This window comes from Scyliorhinus torazame, chromosome 17 (assembly GCF_047496885.1).
Source record: "Scyliorhinus torazame isolate Kashiwa2021f chromosome 17, sScyTor2.1, whole genome shotgun sequence".
NCBI lineage: Eukaryota > Metazoa > Chordata > Chondrichthyes > Carcharhiniformes > Scyliorhinidae > Scyliorhinus > Scyliorhinus torazame.
The window spans coordinates 27,665,805-27,691,728 of record NC_092723.1 but is presented as its reverse complement, the minus strand read 5'-3'; the positions used below and the strand labels follow the sequence as shown (position 1 = coordinate 27,691,728).

The window sequence follows — 25,924 nt, the reverse complement described above, 5'->3', positions numbered from 1 at the left end:
GACTACATCAATCACACTACCCTCATCTACACACCTAGTCGTCTCCTTAAAAAATGTAATCAAACTTGTAAGACATGATCTCCCTTTGACAAACCCATGCTGACTACCCTTGATTAATCCTTGCCTCTCCAAGTGGAGATTAATTCTGGCCCTCAGAAATTTTTCCAGTAGTGTTCCTACCACTGAAGTTAGACTCACTGGCCTGTAATTTCCTGGTTTGTCCCTACTTCCCTTCTTGAATAATGACACCACATTGAGTGTCCTGTAGTCCACTGGCCCCATGGCTGTTCCATGTGTCTGGATGAAGAACTGGTTGTCGAAGGTGAAGATGCTGTGGCCCAGGATGGTCCTCCTCAGAAGACGAACATGGGACAGAGTACCCTTCATCGTCCAGTGCTTCCCCTGAACGGAGAATCTACAACATCTTCTTCAGAGCCTTCAACATGTCATCGATGATGACGAACACCTTGCCAAGGGCATCCCCTCACCTCCATTACTTGCCTTCAAACAACCGCCTAACCTCAAACAGACCATTGTTCACAGCAAACTACCTAGCCATCAGGAGAATCGCGACCAGGACACCATACAACCCTGCCACGGTAATCTCTGCAAGATTTGCCGGATCATCGACATGAACACTGCCATCACACGTGTACATAGTCATGCGACTCGGCAAACGTTGCAGGAAAGGATGTCTCGAAGCGTGGTACATTTGGCGAGACCATGTAGATGCTACGACAACGGATGAATGGACACGGCGCAACAATCGGCAGGCAAGAGTGTTGCCTTCCAGTCGGGGAACACTTCAGCAGGCAAGAACATTCAGCCTTCGATCTTTGGGTAAACATTCTCCAAGGTGGCTTTCAAGACACAGCACAATGCAGAATCGCCGAGCAGAAACTGGTAGCCAAGTTCCGCACGCATGAGGGCAGCCTCAACCGGGATCTCGGGTTCATGTCACATTATATGTAACCCCCACCATACTGTCCAGGTTTGCAGAATCCTACTAACTGTCCTGGCTTGAGACAATTTGCACGTCAATTTCCTGTAATTATCACTCACTCCACTCACACTGTTTGTTCCTGTAAAGACCCGTATTCCAACCATTCTTCATATTCCAATCTGTAATTATCTTGCAATCGTGTCTCTGCTTATATATGCTGTGATTGTGAACTTGCCACAACTTCACCTGATAAAGGAGCAGCAGCGCTTCAAAATCTTGTGATTTCAAATAACCCAGTTGGACTTTAACCAGGTGTTGTGAGACTTCTTACTCTGCGCATACCAGTCCAGAGCCGGCATCTCCACATCATGGATACCCCTCAGGACCTTGAATACCTCTATAAAATCTCCTCTCAACCTTCTTTTGTCCAAGGAAAACAGATCCGACCTCTCCAATCTATTCTCATAGCTACAGTTGCTTATCTCTGGAATAATTCTTGTGAATCTCCTGTGTACTCTTTCCAATACCTTCACATCCTTCCTCAAGTACGGCACCCAGAACTGGATGCAGTACTCCAGATAAGGCCTAACTAGTGCCTTACACAGTTCATCATGACCTCCTTACTGTTATGCTCTTATAATCAATGCTGCTATCAGTAAAACCTAGGATACTATATACTTTATTAACTACTCCCTCAATAAGCCCTGCCACCTGCAATGACTTGGGCATATATACACCGAGGCCCCTCTGTTCCTGCACTTCCTTCAGAGTTTCTCCCTTTATTTTAAACTGTCTCTCCATATTCTTCCTGTCACAATGAATCACCCCACACTTCTCTGCATTGAATTTCATCTGCCACTTGTCTGCCCAACCCACCAATATGTGGTATCTCCTTTTGAAGTTCAAGACCAATCTCATTACAGTTAACAACACTTCTAGGTCACATAACAATCACGTTTTCCCCTAAAGCTATTACGTTTAATAAACTCTAGGATTTATTTTGAGAGGTACAGAATTGAAAAGTAGAGAGATCAGTCAATTTGTAGATCAAAGTCGCCCATGATTACTGTAGCAGCTTTGTTACATGCATCTCTAATTTCTTGTTTAATGCCATTCCCTATCTTACCATTGCTCTTTTGAGGCCTAAAGACAACTCTCGCCAATGTTTTCTGCCCTTTGTTGCTTCTTAGTTCCACCCAGACTGATTTTCTGACCCAATAGCCTCTCTCAATATTACACGGATTGCATCCTTAACGAACAATGCCATCCCACCTCCTTTTCCTTTTTGCCTGTCCTTCCTAAATAATGAATACTCTTGGATATTTGATTCCCAGCCCTGGTCACCCGCAGCCGTACTGCAGTAAACTGATTTATATCAATCTTGCTGTTAAGGTATCTGCTTATCTCAGGTGCTCTGTGCCTTCAAATGCAGTACTTTTGGACTTGTCTTTTTCTCATTTTTAGAAGTAGATTTTGGTACTATTTTCTGCTAGTACTTGTTTCTCTGTGTTCCACTTTTGCTTTCTACCTTTCAGTCTTGTGTCTCACCCTGCTCAGGTTCCCATTCCTCTGCTTAAATCCTCCCCAACAGCACCAGCAAATATCCCTGAAAAGATATTGGTCCAGGTCCTGCGGAGGTACAACCTGTCCAGCTTGTACATTCACATCTTCCCCAGAATTGATCCCAATGCTGTAGGAATCCATTTCCCTCCAGCCACGCATTCATCTGGTCTATTCTCCTATTCCTGCACTCATTTGCATTGAGCACTGGGAGTAATCCTGAGATGCTACCTTTGAGGTCCTGCTTTTTCATTTTTTCCTGGTTCCTTAAATTCTGCTTTCAGGACCTCATCCCTCTCACTGACGTCAATATGGACCGCAACCTCTGGTTGTTCACCCTCCCCTTTCAGAATGTTCTGCAACCACTTGGTGGCATCCTTGACCCTGGTGCCATGTCTGCGGCCACAGAAACATCTATCTATTCCCCTTACGATAGAACCCCCTATTGCTATTGCTTTCCCACACCTTTTTCTCTTCCCCCCCCCCCCCCCCCCCCACACCCCCTGTGCAGCTGAGCCACTTGTGATGCCACAGACATGGCTTTTGCTACATTCCCCTGAGAAATCATGTTCTCCAACAGTATCCAAAATGGAAAACCTGTTAGAGAGGAAGGTGGACTTAGGGGACACAGGCACTACCTGCCTCGTGCTTATACCCTGTCTGGTATTCACCAATTCCCTTTCTTCCTGTGCACTCTTTACCTGCAGTGTAACCACCTCACTGCATGTACTATCCACAAACATCTCTTCCTTGTGAATGCTCCCTTGTGACTCCAATCGCATTTTTGCTCCAAAACCTTTATGATTTTTGACAATCCTTTAGTTTCATGGTTACCATTACATTAAATTCAATTAATTAACAAATCTGGAATAAAAAAGTTAAGTTTCCCAGTTGCCGTGGTGAGATTTGAATTTTTGTCTCATGCCTAGGTCTCTAAATTATTAGTTTAGTAACATCCTACTGTTAGCTTCAGCTCCTAATAAAGCTATCATAGTTGAAAGAGGTTTGATACTGAAGCAAAGCTGAAGGAATGGAGCTTGATGAGGCAAAACTGTAAGCCATTACACAAAGCTGTATGTGGTCCTCTGTCAAATGCCCCAATTTAGGCCAGTTAGTTGAACAACCAATTTCATTTAAAAAGAACCTTTGATGCTGAAAAATCTCTTATTGTGTGAATGAGGGATTGGCCTAGAATTCCCCCGTCTGTACAACTCCATTAGAAAGCTGTGAACATTACTTTGCTTAATTATTTTCCCCCCCAGCATTGAATTCATCATGTTGAACCTGACTCTCTGATGTTATTGTTCTCTAGTTTGAATACATGGCACAGCACCTGGTTTTTGCCAATTGCATTCCACTCATTTTAAAGTTCTTCAATCAGAACATCATGTCCTACATTACAGCGAAGAACAGGTAAGGCTTCTGTTCCCTTGTCAGTGTTCACATGACATATTGTATTCTGATCCTTCCTGAAGTTGGATCAATGTCGAACTCGTTGTGTAATGAGTAAACTGCATTGGAATTGAATACTTGTGCTTAAACAGACTTTAATTTAATGTTTACTTTGCCGCTGTACTTTTGAATTGTCTATGTGAGAGGGACTAAACAGAAAGGGCCATCTCTCTGACTGCTTAGTTTAGGAAGGTAATTTGTGTTAGGATTGATATGTATGAACTTGTCCCCACTATATTCAGTGTCACCAATATGCTGATGCACCAACCTGCCATTTGCCATAAATCTTTTCCTTTTTTAAAATCAATTTTTGAATGCTAAGTGTGAATCAAAATAAATCCTCCAGCTGGTGCAGTAGGGGAGCACGGTAGCACAGTGGTTAGCACAATTACTTCACAGCTCCAGGGTCCCAGGTTCGATTCCCGGCTTGGATCACAGTTTGTGCGGAGTTGGCACGTTCTCCCCGTGTCTGCGTGTGTTTCCTTCGGGTGCTCCGGTTTCCTCCCACAGTCCAAAGATGTGTTGGTTAGGTAAATTGCCCTTAGTGTCCAAAAAGGTTAAGTGGGGTTATGGGGATGAGGTGGAGGTGTGGGCTTGAGTAGGGTGCTCTTTCCAAGGGCCGGTGCAGACTTGATGGGCCGAATGGCCTCCTTCTGCACTATAAATTCTATGATTCTATGAATTAAACATGAAAAATACTGTCCATTTCAGCATTTCCCGAACCGTGGTTCCGTGGGTCTTAACTGGGGGTTCCGCTGTAGGTCTGGCCGTTCTAGATTTGAAAAAAGCTGTCCTTAAGGCAAGGGGTGCGTGCGAGGAACAGAAGTTTGACGTGGTATGTGTGAGGGAGGGGAGGGGTGGTGTGTGAGAGTTTCTGTGTGTTTGTACCAATTGCACAAAAGGATTACATTTGGGTTTAACTCTACAAAATAATGCTCTTGGGACATCAAAAGGGTTCTTTGGCTGGAAATATCTGGGAAACCCTAGTCTATTTCGTTGCTGGTGTGTGCTGAGAAAACTGATGGGAGCCAAAGAGGCATTCTGGTCTCTAATTAATCCTCTTTTTAATTCATCGCTTGCTGGGCCAGCATTTATTGCCCATCCCTAATTGTCTTCCAACAACGTGGCTTCAGAGGGCATTTTAAGAGCCAACCACATTGCTGTGGATCTGGAGTCTCGTGTAGTAAGATTGGCCCTATCTCTCACTCACAGATAAGGAGCTGGATACTCCGTTTTGGAGACGTCCCCACGCCGGCGTGAAAACGGTGGTCTTGTAAGGCCATCGATTCCCCGTTTTGTTGGGGCTAGCAGGGAGGCAGCGTAGAGCTCGCAACTCTAGCTGTTGATACGGCCCCCAGCACCTCCGGTTCAGAGGCCGCGCATGTGCACGGTGGCGGCCTGCAGTGACTGCGGGTGCTCCATGACGGACTCAGCCCGCAGACCTGGACTGCCAAAGTAGTGCCCCCACATCGGCCACTCGCGCGCCCCGGACAGCCTGCCCACATTGTCCCCAGCCCCGAATGATCGGCCTGCCGATCGGCCCTCCCTTGACTGTGGAAGCGCCCAGAGCTGTACACACTATTCCATCTGAGGACTAACTATAGGTTCAGCATCACCTCCTTGCTCTTGTACTCTATGCCCCTATTAATAAAGCCCAGAATACTATATGCTTTGTTGACTGCTCTCTCCTCCTGTCTTGCCATCATCAATGATCAATGTACATATATACCCAGGTCTCTCTGCTGATGCATCCCTTACGGATTTAACCCTTTATTTTATATTGTCTCTCCATATTCTTCCTACCAAAATGCCCCCCTTTACACTTCTCCACATTGAACTTCATCTTCCAACCATCTCCCCACTCCACCAATTTGTCTGTGCTCTACACTGTCCTATTCATAGTTTACTGTACATCCATAAACTTTGAAATTGTCCCCTGCACACCAAGATCTAGATCATTATTAGAGATCAGGAAAAGCAAGGGTCCCAATACCAACTCTTGGGAAAAGCACTACAAAAGTTTCCAGCCTGAAAAATATCCATTGACCATTTCTCTCCTCTTCCTACTATTCAGCCATTTTAGTATCCATGTTCTACTGTCCTTTTATTCCATGAGCTATAACTCTTCTCAAGTCTGTTGCGTGGCGCTGTATTGAGACCTTTTGAAAAGTCCACATACGACATAACAGTAAAGGAAAATCGCCGTAGTCCCAGATGACCAAAGGCTGCTTTCCCTTTTGAGGGGGAGAGCTGACTGGTGGTGATTTAACCTGAGGATCACCACATCTCAGGTAAGGGGCAATGTTGAGAATGCTGGGACCTTCATGAATAACCTCAGCCGGTATGGCGATTGAACTTGCGCTGTTGGCCTTACTCTGCATCCTGAACCAGCTGTCCACCCAACTGAGCTAAACCGACTCCACAGCATTACCCTCTTTGACCCTTTTTGTTACCTCTTCAAAAAACTCCAGCAATTTAGTTAAACAGGATTTCCCCTTTAGCAATCCATGCTGGCTCTTGCTAATCAACTTAGATTTTTCCATGTGACTACTAATTCTATCCCAAATAATTGTTTCGAGAAGTTGGCCCACCACCAATGGTAGGCTGACTGGTCTGTAGTTGCTGGGGCTATTCTTACCACCTTTATTGAACAAGGGCATAACATTTGCAATTCTGAAGTCCTCTAGCCTGAGTCTAGGCAAAACTGGAAGATCATGGCTAGTGCCCTTGCAATTTCCTACTCACTACCTTCAATATCCTTGGATGCATCTGATCCAATCAACTTTAGACTGCCAATACTTTATCCACATAACAGTTTAAAGTTGATGAGTGTTGACTGAGTTTCCTCATCTGTCACTATGGCCTGTGCAGCATCTACTTCCTTGGTAATGACGGATGCAAACTATTAATTTAATGCCTCAGCCATGCCCCCTGCTTTCTTGTATAAATTCCTTTTTGGTTCCTAATCGACCCTAGTCCAACATTTACCATCCTTTTACTCTTTTATTCCTATAAAAGACTTTGGGATCCCTTTTATGTTGGCTGCCAAGGGGCAGCACGTTGGTGCACTTTAGCACTACTGCATCATGGTGCCGAGGACCTGGGTTCGATCCTGGCTCCAGCTCACTGTCCGTGTGGAGTTTGCACATTCTCCCCGTGTCTGCGTGGTTCTCACCCCCACAATCTAAAAAGATGTGCAGGCTGGGTGGATTTGCTATGCTAAATTGGCCCTTAATTGGGAAAAAAAATGGATCGGGTACTTTACATTTATTTTAAATAAAAATGTTGGCTGCCAATCGTTTTTCATCATCCCTCTTCACCTCTCCACTGTGCTTTTTCACCTGCCCTCTGAACCTTTTACATTCCTCTTTTCTACCTGACATCTGTTATAAGCACACTTTTTCTTCCCTATATTAATTTCTGCCTCCTTTTTCATTCAGGAAGTTCTTGATTTGTTTGCCCTACCATTCCCTTTTAAGGGAATATACCTTGAATGTGTCCTCACCATTTCTATTTTGAAGTTAGTGCACTGTTCAGCTACAGTTTTTCCGCCAACCTTTTGCTCTAGTCTTAACCAACCCAGCTTCATTCTTGCCCCAATTGAACTGGGCTCTCCTGCAGTTAATTACTTTTACTTTGGATTGCCTATTTTCCTTTTCGATCATTTTCGATCATCATTGTAAACCTGACAATACAGTGATCGCTGTACCTGAACGTTACACCACTGACACTCAGTCTACATGGCCCATCTCATTTCCAAGAATCCGGTCCAACAGTGCATCCTTTCTTGTTGGACTGGACATATATCTGTAGAAAATTGTCCTGATCACAATCTGGGAACTTCTGTACTCTCCACTCTTTACACTATCACTAGCCCATTCTCCCTTCAGGTAAGTAACATCCCCTGTTATATCTACTCTATAATGTTTGCATCTCTGTAAGAGCCACCCCACCATTCAATAAGATCATCAGTGATCTGATATAATCCTCGACTCCACTTTCGTGCCTTATTCTTAAGATTGTGTCCTCTGGTCCTAGACTATCCTGACAAGGGGAAACAACCTCTCAGCGTCTACCCTGTCAAGCCCCCTCAGAATCCTCTCTGTCCTGTTCTTCTAAATCCAACCTACTAAACTTCTCCTCATATGAAAATCCCTCCGTACCTGGGATCAACCTCGTGAACCTTCTCTGAACTGCCTCCAATGGTACCTTTCCTCAGATAAGGGGACCAGAACTGTTCACAATATTCCACGTTCAGCCTAACTAGTGCCTTGTATAGTTTTAGCAGGACTTAATAATAATAACCTTTAGAATGTTTAAGGCCCTTGCTGTCCTATCCCCACCATTGCTGTCCTATCCCCACCATTGCTGTCCTATCCCCACCATTGCTGTCCTATCCCCACCATTGCTGTCCTATCCCCACCATTGCTGTCCTATCCCCACCATTGCTGTCCTATCCCCACCATTGCTGTCCTATCCCCACCATTGCTGCCCTATCCCCACCATTGCTGCCCTATCCCCACCATTGCTGCCCTATCCCCACCATTGCTGCCCTATCCCCACCATTGCTGCCCTATCCCCACCATTGCTGCCCTATCCCCACCATTGCTGCCCTATCCCCACCATTGCTGCCCTATCCCCACCATTGCTGCCCTATCCCCACCATTGCTGCCCTATCCCCACCATTGCTGCCCTATTCCCACCATTGCTGCCCTATCCCCACCATTGCTGCCCTATCCCCACCATTGCTGCCCTATCCCCACCATTGCTGCCCTATCCCCACCATTGCTGCCCTATCCCCACCATTGCTGCCCTATCCCCACCATTGCTGCCCTATCCCCACCATTGCTGCCCTATCCCCACCATTGCTGCCCTATCCCCACCATTGCTGCCCTATCCCCACCATTGCTGCCCTATCCCCACCATTGCTGCCCTATCCCCACCATTGCTGCCCTATCCCCACCATTGCTGCCCTATCCCCACCATTGCTGCCCTATCCCCACCATTGCTGCCCTATCCCCACCATTGCTGCCCTATCCCCACCATTGCTGCCCTATCCCCACCATTGCTGCCCTATCCCCACCATTGCTGCCCTATCCCCACCATTGCTGCCCTATCCCCACCATTGCTGCCCTATCCCCACCATTGCTGCCCTATCCCCACCATTGCTGCCCTATCCCCACCATTGCTGCCCTATCCCCACCATTGCTGCCCTATCCCCACCATTGCTGCCCTATCCCCACCATTGCTGCCCTATCCCCACCATTGCTGCCCTATCCCCACCATTGCTGCCCTATCCCCACCATTGCTGCCCTATCCCCACCATTGCTGCCCTATCCCCACCATTGCTGCCCTATCCCCACCATTGCTGCCCTATCCCCACCATTGCTGCCCTATCCCCACCATTGCTGCCCTATCCCCACCATTGCTGCCCAATCCCCACCATTGCTGCCCTATCCCCACCATTGCTGCCCTATCCCCACCATTGCTGCCCTATCCCCACCATTGCTGCCCTATCCCCACCATTGCTGCCCAATCCCCACCATTGCTGCCCAATCCCCACCATTGCTGCCCTATCCCCACCATTGCTGCCCTATCCCCACCATTGCTGCCCTATCCCCACCATTGCTGCCCTATCCCCACCATTGCTGCCCTATCCCCACCATTGCTGCCCTATCCCCACCATTGCTGCCCTATCCCCACCATTGCTGCCCTATCCCCACCATTGCTGCCCTATCCCCACCATTGCTGCCCTATCCCCACCATTGCTGCCCTATCCCCACCATTGCTGCCCTATCCCCACCATTGCTGCCCTATCCCCACCATTGCTGCCCTATCCCCACCATTGCTGCCCTATCCCCACCATTGCTGCCCTATCCCCACCATTGCTGCCCTATCCCCACCATTGCTGCCCTATCCCCACCATTGCTGCCCTATCCCCACCATTGCTGCCCTATCCCCACCATTGCTGCCCTATCCCCACCATTGCTGCCCTATCCCCACCATTGCTGCCCTATCCCCACCATTGCTGCCCTATCCCCACCATTGCTGCCCTATCCCCACCATTGCTGCCCTATCCCCACCATTGCTGCCCTATCCCCACCATTGCTGCCCTATCCCCACCATTGCTGCCCTATCCCCACCATTGCTGCCCTATCCCCACCATTGCTGCCCTATCCCCACCATTGCTGCCCTATCCCCACCATTGCTGCCCTATCCCCACCATTGCTGCCCTATCCCCACCATTGCTGCCCTATCCCCACCATTGCTGCCCTATCCCCACCATTGCTGCCCTATCCCCACCATTGCTGCCCTATCCCCACCATTGCTGCCCTATCCCCACCATTGCTGCCCTATCCCCACCATTGCTGCCCTATCCCCACCATTGCTGCCCTATCCCCACCATTGCTGCCCTATCCCCACCATTGCTGCCCTATCCCCACCATTGCTGCCCTATCCCCACCATTGCTGCCCTATCCCCACCATTGCTGCCCTATCCCCACCATTGCTGCCCTATCCCCACCATTGCTGCCCTATCCCCACCATTGCTGCCCTATCCCCACCATTGCTGCCCTATCCCCACCATTGCTGCCCTATCCCCACCATTGCTGCCCTATCCCCACCATTGCTGCCCTATCCCCACCATTGCTGCCCTATCCCCACCATTGCTGCCCTATCCCCACCATTGCTGCCCTATCCCCACCATTGCTGCCCTATCCCCACCATTGCTGCCCTATCCCCACCATTGCTGCCCTATCCCCACCATTGCTGCCCTATCCCCACCATTGCTGCCCTATCCCCACCATTGCTGCCCTATCCCCACCATTGCTGCCCTATCCCCACCATTGCTGCCCTATCCCCACCATTGCTGCCCTATCCCCACCATTGCTGCCCTATCCCCACCATTGCTGCCCTATCCCCACCATTGCTGCCCTATCCCCACCATTGCTGCCCTATCCCCACCATTGCTGCCCTATCCCCACCATTGCTGCCCTATCCCCACCATTGCTGCCCTATCCCCACCATTGCTGCCCTATCCCCACCATTGCTGCCCTATCCCCACCATTGCTGCCCTATCCCCACCATTGCTGCCCTATCCCCACCATTGCTGCCCTATCCCCACCATTGCTGCCCTATCCCCACCATTGCTGCCCTATCCCCACCATTGCTGCCCTATCCCCACCATTGCTGCCCTATCCCCACCATTGCTGCCCTATCCCCACCATTGCTGCCCTATCCCCACCATTGCTGCGAACGTCTCAGAATATGAATTTTTGAGAAATTTTCATCTGCATTTTGTAACTTGCATCTGATTTGATAACTGTTAGATCCTACTTTTAAAAGTGGTTTGTGTGTGTAATTAGCAGAATCAGAAGATTTCAGTGTGTCGATTGCTTGAAATGGGTTATATTTAAGAAAAGAAATACACCTATCAAACCACAACTGTTGAATGCTAGGCAAAGGAAGTCATACTCCAGTCAGGTTATCGCTTGACTTTGAATTAAGTAGCAGTCACCAAAACACAAGGGAGCTGCAATCTGTGGAGAGATTTCAGGTCAAAATCATGGTATTGATTAATGATGTTAAATGAGCTGACAAAAATGCCTGCATGGCATTCAGTTTTACTCCCAATTTCTCAGATACTGAAGCAGTATGTGTCTACATCTAGCAAGATCCGGACAACATTCAGAACTAGGCTGGCCAGAGGCTAGAAATATTTATGCCGCACAAGTGCCAAGTAATGACCAGCTCCAATAAGAGAGAGAGTCTAACCCTCTCCCCATGACATTGAATTGCATTATCATTATCAAATCCTCCAACATCAACGTCCTGCAGATCATCATTGACAAAAAGCTTAACTGAATCAGTGACATAAATACTGTGTCTACAAGAGCAGCTCTGTGACGGGGTATTCAATTGCAAGTGATTCACCTCCTGACTCCCCAAATCCTTCTCGCCACCTATAAAGCGCAAGTCAAAAGTGCAGTGGAATATTCTACCGTTGCTTGAATGTGTGCAGCTCTAACAGTACTGAGGAAGCTCAATGCTATCAAAACAAAACAATCCACTTGATTGATACCCCACCCACCACCTTAAATAACATTTCTCGCTGCACGAGGTGCATGCCATCTGCATGTGCACTTACACTTGCCAAGACTTCTTTGACAGCACTGCCCAAACCATGACCTCACCCACCTAGAAGGACAAGGGCTGGAGGCACCTGCAGGTTCCCACCAGACCACACACTACCCTGCAACAGTGCAGCGCTACTCCAGTATTGCGCAAAAGCTTTGGTTATCCTTTTAGACATCTGGAGCGGGATTTGAACCCATGACCATCTGACTCTGAAGGCGTGCTCCCACTGAGACATGGATTGACAGTACATGTGCATAAGAAAAGCCAATATAAGAGGATTCATTGAAATTGGATTTCAAACTAACTAATCATTAATTTCCAAATCTCTGCAGTATTTCGGTATTGGATTTCCCATATTGTGTTGTACATGAACTCCCTGAGCTGACGGCAGAGAGCTTGGTAAGTGAGCATACGTGAGATCTGAAGCGCTTTTAGCATGATTTTCCAAGGGAGATTACAAGGATTAGAATTTTTTTTTTTCAGACCAGGTAAGGTGCCAGGGGTTAAAAACTTTCTTTTTTAAGAAGTAAACGAGATATAAATATCATTGGGTGTGGATAGAATACAGGTAGTCTTATTCTTTAAGGCTTTGTCCAGTGCTAAAAGTGACTGCCTTTACTTGTGAAAAGAAAGCATCGGAGTACCATATTATTTTGTATATTTTGAATTTTTTTAAGAAATCAAAGTATCTGCTGTATCTAATTGCTACATATCCAATTGCAACATTTATGTAACTTATGAAAATATATATGTGACGTTTTGCTGCAAACCAAATTGTCAAAAAAAATTAGGACCGCTCTCTGATCATTAAAATATCTTTCAAGCACATTTGGGGTAAATTGGTGAACAAAACTAGGGCAAGTTGATGAAGGTGATTTGAAAACATCATTGGATGTTCCACAAGGTAGTAGGATCCAGAATGCAGGATTTGCTTCCTTTACTTTCTCTTTGCCACTGCTTCGCCTCATCCTTAAGACATTGTGACTCAAAGTGTGATGCAGCTTGATAAACAAGTTTTTCGGAACGGCACGGTGGTGCAGTGGTTGGCAGTGCTGCCTCACTGCGTCACTGTCCGTGTGGAGTTTGCACATTCTCCCCGTGCCTGCGTGGGTCTCACCCCCACAACCCAAAGATATGCAGGGTAGGTGGATTGACATGCTAAATTGTCCCTTAATTTTAAAAGACATTCATGGAAATGCTGCCACACTTCAAAGGGAGCTTTAAAGTGCCTTGGATGCATTTTCTTTGTCCTGCTCTGGAACATTGGCTATTTGAGTCGTGAGAAAACAGACAAATTGTTTTCAGCCATCCAAAAGTTTATTTTTCATAAGCTCTACCTGGATGCTTTCCAGTGGATTGGAGTTCTGTTAATGTTGCACCTTTGTTTAAAAAGGAAGTGAGGGATATAACTCACTTGGGGCAACACGGTGGCACAGTAGTCATCACTGCTGCTTCGCAGCGTCAGGGACTGGATTCGATTCCAGCCTGGGTGACTGTGTGAAGTTTGCACGTTCTCGATGTGTCTGCGTAGGTTTCCCCCGGGTGCTCCAGTTTCCTGCCATAGTCCAAAGATGTGCAGGTTAGGTGGGTGGTCCATGATCAATGCACGGGGTTATGGGGATAGGGCGGGAAGTGGGCCTAGGAAGAGTGCTCATTCGGAGTGTTGGTGTGGACTTGATGGACCAAATGGCCTCCTTTGGCATTGCAGGGATTCTAATTACTAGTGGGCAAATTATTGGAATCAATCCTGAGGGACAGTCACTTTGAAAGGCATGGAGTAATCAAGGGCAGTCAACATAGATTTGTTAAAGCAAGGTCGTGCCTGACATTTGATTAAATTGTTTAAGTAAGTAGGAGAAGTGATGAGGGTAATTGATGTGGTCTGCATGGATGTTGGCATGGTTTTTGACAAAGTCCCAATGGCAGACTGGTTACAAAAATCCAGGGAAATGTATCAAACTGAATACAAAATTGGCTCAGTGACAAGAAGCAAAGGGTAATAGTTGGTGGATGTTTTGCGATTGAAAGGTTGTTTTCATTGAGGTTCTGCTTTTTGTGATATATATTAATGACTTGGACGTAAAAGTGGGGGGAATGATCAAGAAGTTTGCAGTTGACACAAAAATTGGCCGTGCAGGTGATAGCGCAGAGGATTGCTGTAGGCTGCAGGAAGATATCAGTGGATTGGTCAGATGGGTAAGAAAGTGGGTTGAATTCCATTTGCCAACAAAGTATGACGTGATGCATTTGGGGAGGTCATACACGGCACACAAAATGCCTCTCGGTATCTTCCCATGTAGAGGAAGTGAGGGATGTTGGAATGAATGTCCGCAGTAACGTGGGGGTTGTTTAAGAAGCACTTGCTGCGAGTGCTGGATAGTTTTGTCCCACTGAGGCGAGGGAGGAATGGTAAGGTGAAGGAGCTTTGGATGACAAGAGAAGTGGAGCTTCTAGACAAGAGGAAGAAGGAAGCTTACGTAAGGTTGAGGAAGCAAGGATCTGACTTGGCTCTAGAGGGTTACAAGGTAGCCAGGAAGGAACTCAAAAATGGACTGAAGAGGGCTAGAAGGGGGCATGAAAAAGCCCTGGCAGGGAGGATTAGGGAAAACCCCAAGGCGTTCTACACTTATGTGAGAAATAAGAGGATGATCAAAGTGAGATAGGGCCGATCAGGGATAGTGGGGGGAACTTGTGCCTAGAGTCTGAGGTGATGGGGAGGCCCTAAATGATTATTTTGCTTCAGTATTCACTAGAGAGAGGGACTTTGTTGCTCATGAGAACAGTGTGAAGCAGGTTAATAGACTCGTAAAGGTTGATATTAAGAAGGAGGATGTGTTGGAAATTTTGAAAAGCATCAGGATAGATAAGCCCCCTGGGCCTGACGGGATATACCCAAGGTTACTATGGGACGCGAGGGAGGAGATTGCAGCGCCATTGGCGATGATCTTTGCGTCCTCACCCTCCACTAGAGTAGTACCGATTGGAGGGAGGCGAATGTTGTTCCGCAGTTCAAGAAAGGGAATAGGGAAATCCCTGGGAATTACAGACCCATCAGTCTTACATCTGTGGTGAGCAAAATATTGGTAAGGATTCTGAGAGATAGGATTTATGATTATTTAGAAAAATATAGTTTGATTAAAGGTAGTCAGCATGGCTTTGTGAGGGGCAGGTCGTGCCTCACAGCCTCATTGAATTCTTTGAGGATGTGACGAGACATATTGATGAAAGTAGGGCAGTGGATGTGGTGTATATGGATTTCAGTAAGGCATTTGATAAGGTTCCCCATGGTAGGCTCATTCAGAAAGCTAGGGGGCATGGGATACAGGGAAATTTGGCTGTCTGGATACAGAATTGGCTGGCCGAAAGAAGACAGCGAGTGGTAGTGGATGGAAAGTATTCCGCCTGGAGGTCGGTGACCAGTGGTGTTCCGAAAGGATCTGTTCTGGGACCTCTGCTCTTTGTGGTTTTTATAAATGACTTGGATGAGGAAGTAGAAGGGTGGGTTAGTAGGTTGCCGATTACACAAAGGTTGGGGGAGTTGTAGATACTGTCGAGGGTTGTTGCAGGTTACAACAGGACATTGACAGGATGCAGAGCTGGGCTGAGAAGTGGCAGATGGAGTTCAACCTTGATAAATGTGAAGTGATTCATTTTGGAAGGTCAAATTTGAATGCTGAATACAAGGTTAAAGGCAGGATTCTTTGAAGTGTGGAGGGACAGAGGGATCTTGGTGTCCATGGACATAGATCCCTCAAAGTTGCCACCCAGGTTGACAGGGTTGTTAAGAAGGCGTATAGTGTGTTGGCTTTCATTAACAGGGCGATTGAGTTTAAGAGCCGCGAGGTTTTGCTGCAGCTTTATAAAACCCTAGTTCGACCACACTTGGAATATTGTGTCCAGTTCTGGTTGCCTCATTATACGAAGGATGTGGAGAAGGTACAGAGGAGATTTACCAGGATGCTGCCTGGACAGGAAGGCATGTCTTATGAAGAAAGTTTGAGGGAGATCGGGCTTTTCTCTCTGGAGCGAAGAAGGCAGACAGATGACTTGATAGAGGTGTACAAGGTGATGAGAGGCATGGATAGAGTGTATAGCCAGAGACTTTTCCCCAGGGTGGAAATGGCTGTCACAAGGGGACATAGTTTTACGGTGATGGGTGGAAGGTATAGGGGAGATGTCAGAGGTAGGTTCCTTACACAGAATGGTGGGTGCGTGGAATGCCAGCAGAAGTGGTGGAGTCACAGTCATTTGGGACATTTAAGCGACTCTTGGGCAGACACATGGACAGCAGTAAATTGAAGGGGTGCAGGTTAGGTTGATCTTAATTTAGGATAAATGGTTGGCACAACATCGTGGGCTGAAGGGCCTGTACTGTGCTGTACTGTTCTGTGTTCTATATTCTATGTTCTATCACTGAAGGGAGCAAGAGAGGTTGAAAAGGTGATTAAGAATTCAAAAAGAATCCTTTCATTTCATGGCTGAGGCTTGGAATATAAGAGCAGGGACGTTATGCCGGAATTATTCAAAACATTAGTTAGGCCACGACTCGAGTACTGTGTGCAATTCTGGCCACCTCATTACAGAAATAATTTAATTGCTTTTGAGAAGGTTCAGAGGAGATTTATAAGGATGTTGCCAGGACTAAAAAATTGCAGCTATGAGGAAGAATTGGAGAGGCTGGGATTGTTGTCCTGCCTGGATAGAGTGGATGGGAAAGGCTTATTTACTTTGCACTTCCTGTTCGTGACTGGGGGGAAAGAGCAGCAGTGGCTGGGAGGAGGACGAGCAGTGACTAGGGGGAGAGGAACATTGATAGGGGGCGAAGGGCAGCAGTGACTGGAGGGAGGAAGAGCAGTACTGGGTGGGGGGAAAGAGCTGTGCTTGGGGGTGGGGGGGGGGGAAGAGCAGTGACTGGGGGAGGAAGAGCAGTACTGGGTTGGGGGAAAGAGCCGTGACTCGGGGTGGGAGGGATGGAAAGAGCTGTGCTTCGGGTGGGGGGGAAGTGCAGTGACTGAAAGGGGGGAAGAGCAGTGACTGAAAGGGGGGAAGAGCAGTGACTGAAAGGGGGGAAGAGCAGTGACTGAAAGGGGGGGAAGAGCAGTGACTGAAAGGGGGGGGAGAAGAGCAGTGACTGAAAGGGGGGGGAAGAGCAGTGACTGAGGGGGGGGAAGAGCAGTGACTGAGGAGGGGGTAGAGCAGTGACTGAGGAGGGGGTAGAGCAGTGACTGAGGGGGGGGAGCAGTGACAGGGGGGGGGAAGAGCAGTGACGGGGGGGGGGGAGCAGTGACGGGGGGGGGGGGGAAGAGCAGTGACTAAGGTGTGGGAAGAGCAGTGACTGAGGGGGGGGAAGAGCAATGACTGAGGGGGGGAAGGGCAGTGACTGAGAGGGGGGGGGAAGAGCAGTGTCTGGAGGGGGGGAAGAGCAATGACTGATGGGGGGGGGGGAAGGGCAGTGACTGAGGGGGGGGGGAAGAGTAGTGACTGAGGGGGGGAAGAGGAGTGACTGGGGGGGGGGGAAGAGGAGTGACTGGGGGGGGGGGAAGAGGAGTGACGGGGGGGGGGGGAAGAGCAGTGACGGGGGGGGAGCAATGATGGGGTGGCGGAAAGAGATGTGACGGGGGGGGGGAAAGTGCTGTGACGGGGGGGGGGGGGGCGGAACGTGCTGTAATGGGGGGGGCGCGGAACGTGCTGTGATGGGGGGTCGCGGAAAGTGCTGTGACGGAGCGGAAAGAGCAGTGACTGGGGAGAGCAATGACTGAGAGGGGGAGAAGAGCAGTGACTGAGAGGGGGGGGAAGAGCAGTGACTGAGGGCGGGAAGGGCAGTGACTGAGGGGGGAAGAGGAGTGACGGCAGGGGGAGAGCAGTGATGGGGGGAGAGCAGTGACGGAGTGGGCGCAGTGACGGGGGTGGGGGGGGAGAGCTGTGACGGGGGGTGGGGGGCGCAGTGCTGGGGAGAGAGCAGTGACGGGGGGGGGCGGGGAGGGCAGTGACGGGGGGGGGGCGGGGAGGGCTGTTACGGGGCGGCAGGGAGGGCAGTGATGGGGGGGGGCGGAGGGCAGTGGGGGGGGGGGTGGGGAGGGCAGTGACGGAGGGGGCGGGGAGGGCAGTGACGGGGGGGCGGGGAGGGCAGTGACGGGGGGTGGGGGGGAGGGCAGTGACGGGGGGTGGGGGGGGGGAGGGCAGTGACGGGGGGGTGCGGGGAGGGCAGGGATGGGGGGGGGGAGAGCAGGGACGGTGGCGGGGAGGGCAGTGACGGGGGGCAGGGAGGGCAGTGACGGGGGGGGGGCGGAGAGCATGACGGGGAGGGGGAGCAGTGACGACGACGACGGGGGGGGGGGGGGAGAAGAGTGACGGGGGCGGGCAGGGCAGTGACGGGGGGGGCGGGGAGGGCAGTGACGGGGGGGCGGGGAGGGCAGTGACGGGGGGGGGGGGGGAAGAGCAGGGGCGGGGAGGGCAGTGACGGGGGGGGGGCGGGGAGGGCAGCGACGGGGCGGCGGGGAGGGCAGTGACCGGGGGGGGAGGGGGGAGAGCAGTGACGGGGGGGGGGGGGGGGGGGGCGGCGGCGGAGAGCAGTGACGGGGGGAGGGGGGGGGGAGAGCGGAGAGCAGTGATGGGGGGGGGGGAGAACAGTGATGGGGGGCGGGGAGGGCAATGACGGGGGTGCGGGGAGGGCAGGGGCAGGGGCGGGGAGGGCAGTGACCGGGGGGGGGGGAGAGAGCGGTGACGGGGGAGGGGGAGAACAGTGACGGGGGGGGGGGGGGGGGGCAGTGACGGGGGTGGGGGGGCGGAGAGCAGTGACGGGGGAGGGGGGGTGAGCAGTGACGGGGCGTGAAGAGCAGTGACGGGGGGGGGGGGCGGAGAGCAGTGACGGGGGAGGGGGGGGTGAGCAGTGACGGGGCGTGAAGAGCAGTGACGGGGGGAGTGGGGGGGTGAGAGCAGTGACGGGGCGTGAAGAGCAGTGACGGGGGGAGGGGGGGGGTGGAGAGAGCAGTGACGGGGGGGCGGAGAGCAATGACGGGGGGAGGGGGGGTGAGCAGTGACGGGGGGGCGGGGGAGGGCAGTGACGGGGGGCGGGGCCAGTGACGGGGGAGGGGAGAACAGTAACGGGGGGGGGGGGCGGGGAGCAGTGACGGGGAAGGGGAGAGCAGTGACGGGAGGGGGGAAGAGCAGTGACGGGGGGGGGTGGGGGGTGGTAGAGCAGTGACGGGGCGGGAAGAGCAGTGACGGGGGGGGGGGGGGGCAATGACGGGAAGAGGGCCGTGGGGGGGGGGGGGGGGGGCGAGTGACGGGGAGAGGGCAGTGACGAGGGGGAGGGCTGTGACGGGGGGGGGGGGGGGAAGGCAGTGACGGGGGGGGGGAGGGCAGTGACGGGGGGGGGGAGGGCAGTGACGGGCGTGGGGGGAGGGCAGTGACGGGGGTGGGAGGGCAGTGACGGGGGGGGCAGTGACGGGGGGGGGGAGCAGTGGGCGGGGGGGAGCAGTGATGGTGGGGGGGCAGTGATGGGGGGGGCAGTGACGGGGGGGGGGTCAGTGACGGGGGGGGGGAGGGCAGTGACGGGGGGGGGGAAGGCAGTGACGGGGGGGGGGGGAAAGGCAGGGACGGGGGGGGGGAGGGCAGTGACGGGCGTGGGGGAGGGCAGTGACGGGGGGGGCAGTGACATGGGGGGGGAGCAGTGGGGGGGGGGGGCGGGCAGTGCCGGGAGGGAGCAGTGATGGTGGGGGGCAGTGACGGGGGGGGGGGGGCAGTGACGGGGAGCGGGCAGTGACGGGGGGGCGCAGTGACGGGTGGGGGGGGCAGTGACGGGGGGGGGCAGTGACGGGGGGGGGCAGTGACGGGGAGCGGGCAGTGACGGGGGGGCAGTGACGGGAAGAGTGCAGTGACGGGGGGGGGGGGGGCAGTGACGGGGAGCGGGCAGTGACGGGGGGGCAGTGACGGGAAGAGTGCAGTGACGGGGGGGGCAGTGACGGGGGGGGGGGGGTAGGTGACGGGGGGGGGATTAAGTGACGGGGGGGGGAGGGCAGTGACGGGGGGGGAGGGCAGTGACGGGGGGGGGGGAGGGCAGTGACGGGGGGGGGGGGGAGGGCAGTGACGGGGGGGGGGGGGAGCAGTGACGGGCGGGGCAGTGACGGGAAGAGTGCAGTGACGGGTGGGGGGGGCAGTGACGGGTGGGGGGGGGCAGTGACGGGGGGGGGGGGCAGTGACGGGGGGGGGGCAGTGACGGGAAGAGTGCAGTGATGGGGGGGGGCAGTGACACGGGGGGGCAGTGACGGGGGGGGGGTCAATGACGGGGGGGGGCAGTGACGGGGTGGGGTCAATGACGGGGGGGGGCAGTGACGGGGGGGGGGTCAATGACGGGGGGGGGGTCAATGACGGGGGGGGGGGGCAGTGGCGGGGGGGGGGCAGTCGGCGGGGGGGGCAGTGACAAGGGGGAGGGCAGTGACGGGAGGGGGGGAGGGGGGGGAGGGCAGTGACGGGGGGGGGGGTGAGGGCAGTGACTGGGGGGTTGGGAGGAGTGGGCAGTGACGGGGGGGGGGCAGTGACGGGGGGGGAGGGAGAGCAGTGACGGGGGGGGGGGGGAGAGGCAGTGACGGGAGGGGGCAGTGACGGGGGGGGGCAGTGACGGGGGGGGGGCAGTGACGGGGGGGGGGGCAGTGGGGGGGGAGGGCAGTGACGGGGGGGGTGAGGGCAATGACTGGGGGGTTGGGAGGGTGGGCAGTGACGGGGGGGGGGGGGAGAGCAGTGACGGGGGGGGGGGAGAGGGCAGTGACGGTGGGGGGGGGCAGTGACGGGGGGGGGGGGCAGTGACGGGGGGGGGGGGAGGGGCAGTGGGGGGGGAGGGCAGTGGGTGGGGGGGGAAGAGGGCAGTGGGGGGGGCAGTGACGGGGAGGGGAGCAGTGAGGGGGGGCGGGCAGTGACGGAGGGGGGGAGCAGTGACGGGGAGCGGGCAGTGACGGGGGGGGGGGCAGTGATGGGAAGAGTGCAGTGACGGGGGGGGGGGCAGTGACGGGAAGAGTGCAGTGACGGGGGGGGGGGGGGGAGACGGGAAGAGTGCAGTGACGGGGGGGGGGGGGGGAGAGGGCAGTGACGGGGGGGAGAGGGCAGTGACGGGGGGGAGGGGGCAGTGACAGGGGTGAGAGGGCAGTGACGGGGGGGGAGAGGGCAGTGACGGGGGGGGGGGAAGAGGGAAGTGACGGGGGGGAGAGGGCAGTGACGGGGGGGGCGGGGAGCAGTGACGGGGGGGGGGGCAGTGACGAGGGGAGAGGGCAGGGGAGCAGTGACGGGGGGGCACAATGTCGGGGGGAGGGCAGTGTCGGGGGAGGGCAGCGACGGGGGGGGCAGTGACCGGGAAGAGGGCAGTGACGGGGGTGGGGGGGGGGCAGGGCAGTGACGGGGAGAGGGCAGTGACCGGGGGGCGGGGGGGGCAGTGGCGGGGGGAGGCGCAGTGACGGGCGCGGGGAGGGCAGTGACGGGGGGGGGGGGGGGGGAGAGCAGTGACGGGGGGGGGGGGGCGCAGTGACAGGGGGGGGAGGGCAGTGATGGGGGGGGAGAGCAGTGACGGGCGCGGGGGGGAGGGCAGTGACGGGCGGGGGGAGAGCAGTGACGGGCGTGGGGGAGAGGGCAGTGACGGGCGTGGGGGGGAGGGCAGTGACGGGAGGGCAGTGACTGGCGTGGGGGGAGGGCAGTGACGGGCGGGGGGGGAGGGCAGTGACGGGCGGGGGGGGGAGGGCAGTGACGGGGGGGGGGCGAGGGCAGTGACGGGGGAGGGGGAGCAGTGACGGGGAGCGGGCAGTGACGGGAAGAGTGCAGTGACGGGGGTGGGGGGGGGCAGTGACGGGAAGAGTGCAGTGACGGGGGGGGGGGCAGTGACGGAGGGGGGCAGTGACGGGGGGGGTCAATGACGGGGGGGGGGGGGCAGTGGCGGGGAGGGGGGGGGGGCAGTGACGGGGGGGAGAGGGCAGTGACGGGGGGGGAGAGGGCAGTGACGGGGGGGGGGGTAGAGGGCAGTGACGGGGGGGAGAGGGCAGTGACGGGGGGGGCGGGGAGCTGTGACGGGGGGGGGGCAGTGACGAGGGGAGAGGGCAGGGGAGCAGTGACGGGGGGGCACAATGTCGGGGGGAGGGCAGTGTCGGGGGGAGGGCAGCGACGGGGGGGGCAGTGACCGGGAAGAGGGCAGTGACGGGGGTGGGGGGGGGGGGGAGGGCAGTGACGGGGGGAGGCGCAGTGACGGGCGCGGGGAGGGCAGTGACGGGGGGGGGGGAGGGCAGTGACGGGGGGGAGAGCAGTGACGGGGGGGAGAGCAGTGACGGGGGGGGGGCGCAGTGACAGGGGGGGAGGGCAGTGACGGGCGCGGGGGGGAGGGCAGTGACGGGCGGGGGGGAGAGCAGTGACGGGCGTGGGGGAGAGGGCAGTGACGGGCGTGGGGGGGAGGGCAGTGACGGGCGTGGGGGGGGGAGGGCAGTGACGGGAGGGCAGTGACGGGCGTGGGGGGGAGGGCAGTGACGGGCGTGGGGGGGGAGGGCAGTGACGGGCGGGGGGGGAGGGCAGTGACGGGGGGGGGGAGGAGGGCAGTGACGGGGGAGGGGGAGCAGTGACGGGGAGCGGGCAGTGACGGGAAGAGTGCAGTGACGGGTGGGGGGGCAGTGACGGGGGTGGGGGGGGCAGTGACGGGAAGAGTGCAGTGACGGGGGGGGGAGGGGGGCAGTGACGGGGGGGGGGCAGTGACGGGAGGGGGGGGGCAGTGACGGGGGGGGTCAATGACGGGGGGGGGGGGCAGTGGCGGGGAGAGGGCCGTGACGGGGAGGGGGGGGGCAGTGACGGGGAGAGGGCAGTGGGGGGGGCAGTGACAAGGGGGAGGGCAGTGACGGGGGGGGGGGGGGGGAGGGCAGTGACGGGGGGGGGGGAGAGGGCAGTGACGGGGGGGGAGGGCAGTGACGGGGGGGGCGCAGTGACGGGCGCGGGGAGGGCAGTGACGGGGGGGGTGGGGGAGGGCAGTGACTGGGGGGGGGCGCAGTGACCGGGGGGGGCGCAGTGACGGGGGGGGGAGAGCAGTGATGGGGGGGGAGAGCAGTGACGGGCGCGGGGGGGGGAGGGCAGTGACGGGCGGGGGGGAGAGCAGTGACGGGCGTGGGGGGGAGGGCAGTGACGGGCGTGGGGGGGGGGGAGGGCAGTGACGGGAGGGGGGAGGGCAGTGACGGGCGTGGGGGGAGGGCAGAGACGGGCGTGGGGGGGGAGAGCAGTGACGGGGGGGGGGGGGGCAGTGACGGGGAGCGGGCAGTGACGGGCGGGGCAGTGACGGGAAGAGTGCAGTGACGGGTGGGGGGGCAGTGACGGGGAGCGGGCAGTGACGGGAAGAGTGCAGTGACGGGGGGGGCAGTGACGGGGCAGTGACGGGGGGGGGGGCAGTGACGGGGGGGGGCAGTGACGGGGGGGGGGGTCAATGACGGGGGGGGGCCAATGACCGGGGGGGGGGGGGGTCAATGACGGGGGGGACGGGGGGGGGCAGTGGCGGGGAGAGTGCCGTGACGGGGAGGGGGGGGCAGTGACGGGGAGCGGGCAGTGGGGGGGGCAGTGACAAGGGGGAGGGCAGTGACGGGGGGGGGGGGGGAGGGCAGTGACGGGGGGGGGGAGGGCAGTGACGGGGGGGCGCAGTGACGGGCGCGGGGAGGGCAGTGACGGGGGGGGGGGGAGGGCAGTGACGGGGGGAGGGCAGTGACGGGGGGAGAGCAGTGACGGGGGGGGGCGCAGTGACAGGGGGGGGGGAGCAGTGACGGGGGGGGGGGTCAATGACGGGGGGGGGGGGCAGTGGCGGGGAGAGTGCCGTGACGGGGAGGGGGGGGCAGTGACGGGGAGAGGGCAGTGGGGGGGGGCAGTGACAAGGGGGAGGGCAGTGACGGGGGGGGGGGGGGAGGGCAGTGACGGGGGGGGGGGCAGTGACGGGGAGGCGCAGTGACGGGCGCGGGGAGGGCAGTGACGGGGGGGGGGGGAGGGCAGTGACGGGGGGGAGGGCAGTGACGGGGGGGAGGGCAGTGACGGGGGGGAGAGCAGTGACGGGGGGGGCGCAGTGACAGGGGGGGGGAGCAGTGACGGGGTGGAGGGCAGTGACGGTGGGGGCGCAGTGACGGGGGGGGAGAGCAGTGATGGGGGGGGAGAGCAGTGACGGGCGCGGGGGGGGGAGGGCAGTGACGGGCGGGGGGAGAGCAGTGACGGGCGTGGGGGGGAGGGCAGTGACGGGCGTGGGGGGGGGAGGGCAGTGACGGGAGGGGGGAGGGCAGTGACGGGCGTGGGGGGAGGGCAGAGACGGGCGTGGGGGGGAGGGCAGTGACGGGCGGGGAGGGGGGGGGGAGGGCAGTGACGGGGGGGGCAGTGACGGGGGGGGGCAGTGATGGGGGGGGGGGGGGAGGGCAGTGACGGGGGGGGAGCAGTGATGGGGAGCGGGCAGTGACGGGTGGGGGGGCAGTGACGGGGAGCGGGCAGTGACGGGAAGAGTGCAGTGACGGGGGGGGGGGCAGTGACGGGGGGTGGCAGTGACGGGGGGGGGGTCAATGACTGGGGGGGTCAATGACGGGGGGGGGGGCAGTGACGGGGGGGGGGCAGTGACGGGGGGGGGCAGTGGCGGGGAGAGGGCCGTGACGGGGAGGGGGGGGCAGTGACGGGGAGAGGGCAGTGGGGGGGGCAGTGACGGGGGGGGGGGGCAGTGACGGGGGGCGGTCAATGACGGGGGGGGGGGGTCAATGACGGGGGGTGGGGGGTCAGTGACGGGGGGGGGGTCAGTGACGGGGGGGGGGCAGTGGCGGGGAGAGGGCTGTGACGGGGAGGGGGGGGGCAGTGACGGGGAGAGGGCAGTGACAAGGGGGAGGGCAGTGACGGGAGGGGGGAGGGCAGTGACGGGGGGGGGGAGGGCAGTGACGGGGGGGGGGGGAGGGCAGTGACGGGGGGGGGAGGGCAGTGACGGGGGGGGGGGAGGGCAGTGACGGGGGGGGGGGAGGGCAGTGACGGGGGGGGTGGAGGGCTGTGACGGGGGGGGGCAGTGACGCGGGGGGAGGGAGGGCAGTGACGGGGGGGGGGGGAAGGGAGGGCAGTGACGGGGGGGGGGGGGCAGTGACGGGGGGTGGGCGCAGTGACCGGGGGGAGGGCAGTGACGGGGGGGGCGAGCAGGGGCGGGGGGGAGAGCAGTGACGGGCGTGGGGGGGGATGGCAGTGATGGGCGGGGAGGGGGGGGAGGGGAGGGGAGAGCAGTGATGGGTGGGGGGAGAGAGAAGTGATGGGTGGGGTGGGAAGAACTGTGACGGGGGGGCGGGGGAGAGCATTGACTGAGGGGCATAGATTTTAAATGGTTGTTACTTCATCTTCCCTCTAATCTTTCTACCATTCTTCATCCTGAGAGTTGTGAGGGTCTGAAACTCTCTACCTGAACGAGTAGTAGAGAGACGGGCAGTGACGGGAAGAGTGCAGTGACGGGAAGAGTGCAGTGACGGGAAGAGTGCAGTGACGGGAAGAGTGCAGTGACGGGAAGAGTGCAGTGACGGGAAGAGTGCAGTGACGGGAAGAGTGCAGTGACGGGGGGGGGGGCAGTGACGGGGGGGGGGGGGGCAGTGGGGGGGTCAATGACGGGGGGGGGGGTCAGTGACGGGGGGGGCAGTGGCGGGGAGAGGGCCGTGACGGGGAGAGGGCAGTGGGGGGTGCAGTGACGGGAGGGGGGAGGGCAGTGACGGGGGGGGGGGGGGGGGGGGGAGGGCAGTGACGGGGGGGGGGGGGAGAGGGCAGTGACCCGGGGGGGAGGGGGGGCAGTGACGGGGGGGGGGAGGGGGGGCAGTGACGGGGGGAGGGGGGGCA

The 25,924-nt window shown here is 56.9% G+C and overlaps 1 protein-coding gene across 1 annotated transcript in view; it reads left to right on the top strand.

Annotated features, from left to right (window-relative positions):
* Window positions 1-25,924, top strand: part of LOC140393799 (striatin-interacting protein 1 homolog) — a 118,243-nt gene that overhangs the window by 67,343 nt on the left and 24,976 nt on the right. The window contains exons 17-18 of the mRNA XM_072480245.1: window positions 3,816-3,916; window positions 12,424-12,490. Of these exons, the coding sequence (XP_072336346.1) occupies window positions 3,816-3,916; window positions 12,424-12,490 (168 nt within the window). The remainder of the gene's footprint in view (window positions 1-3,815; window positions 3,917-12,423; window positions 12,491-25,924) is intronic.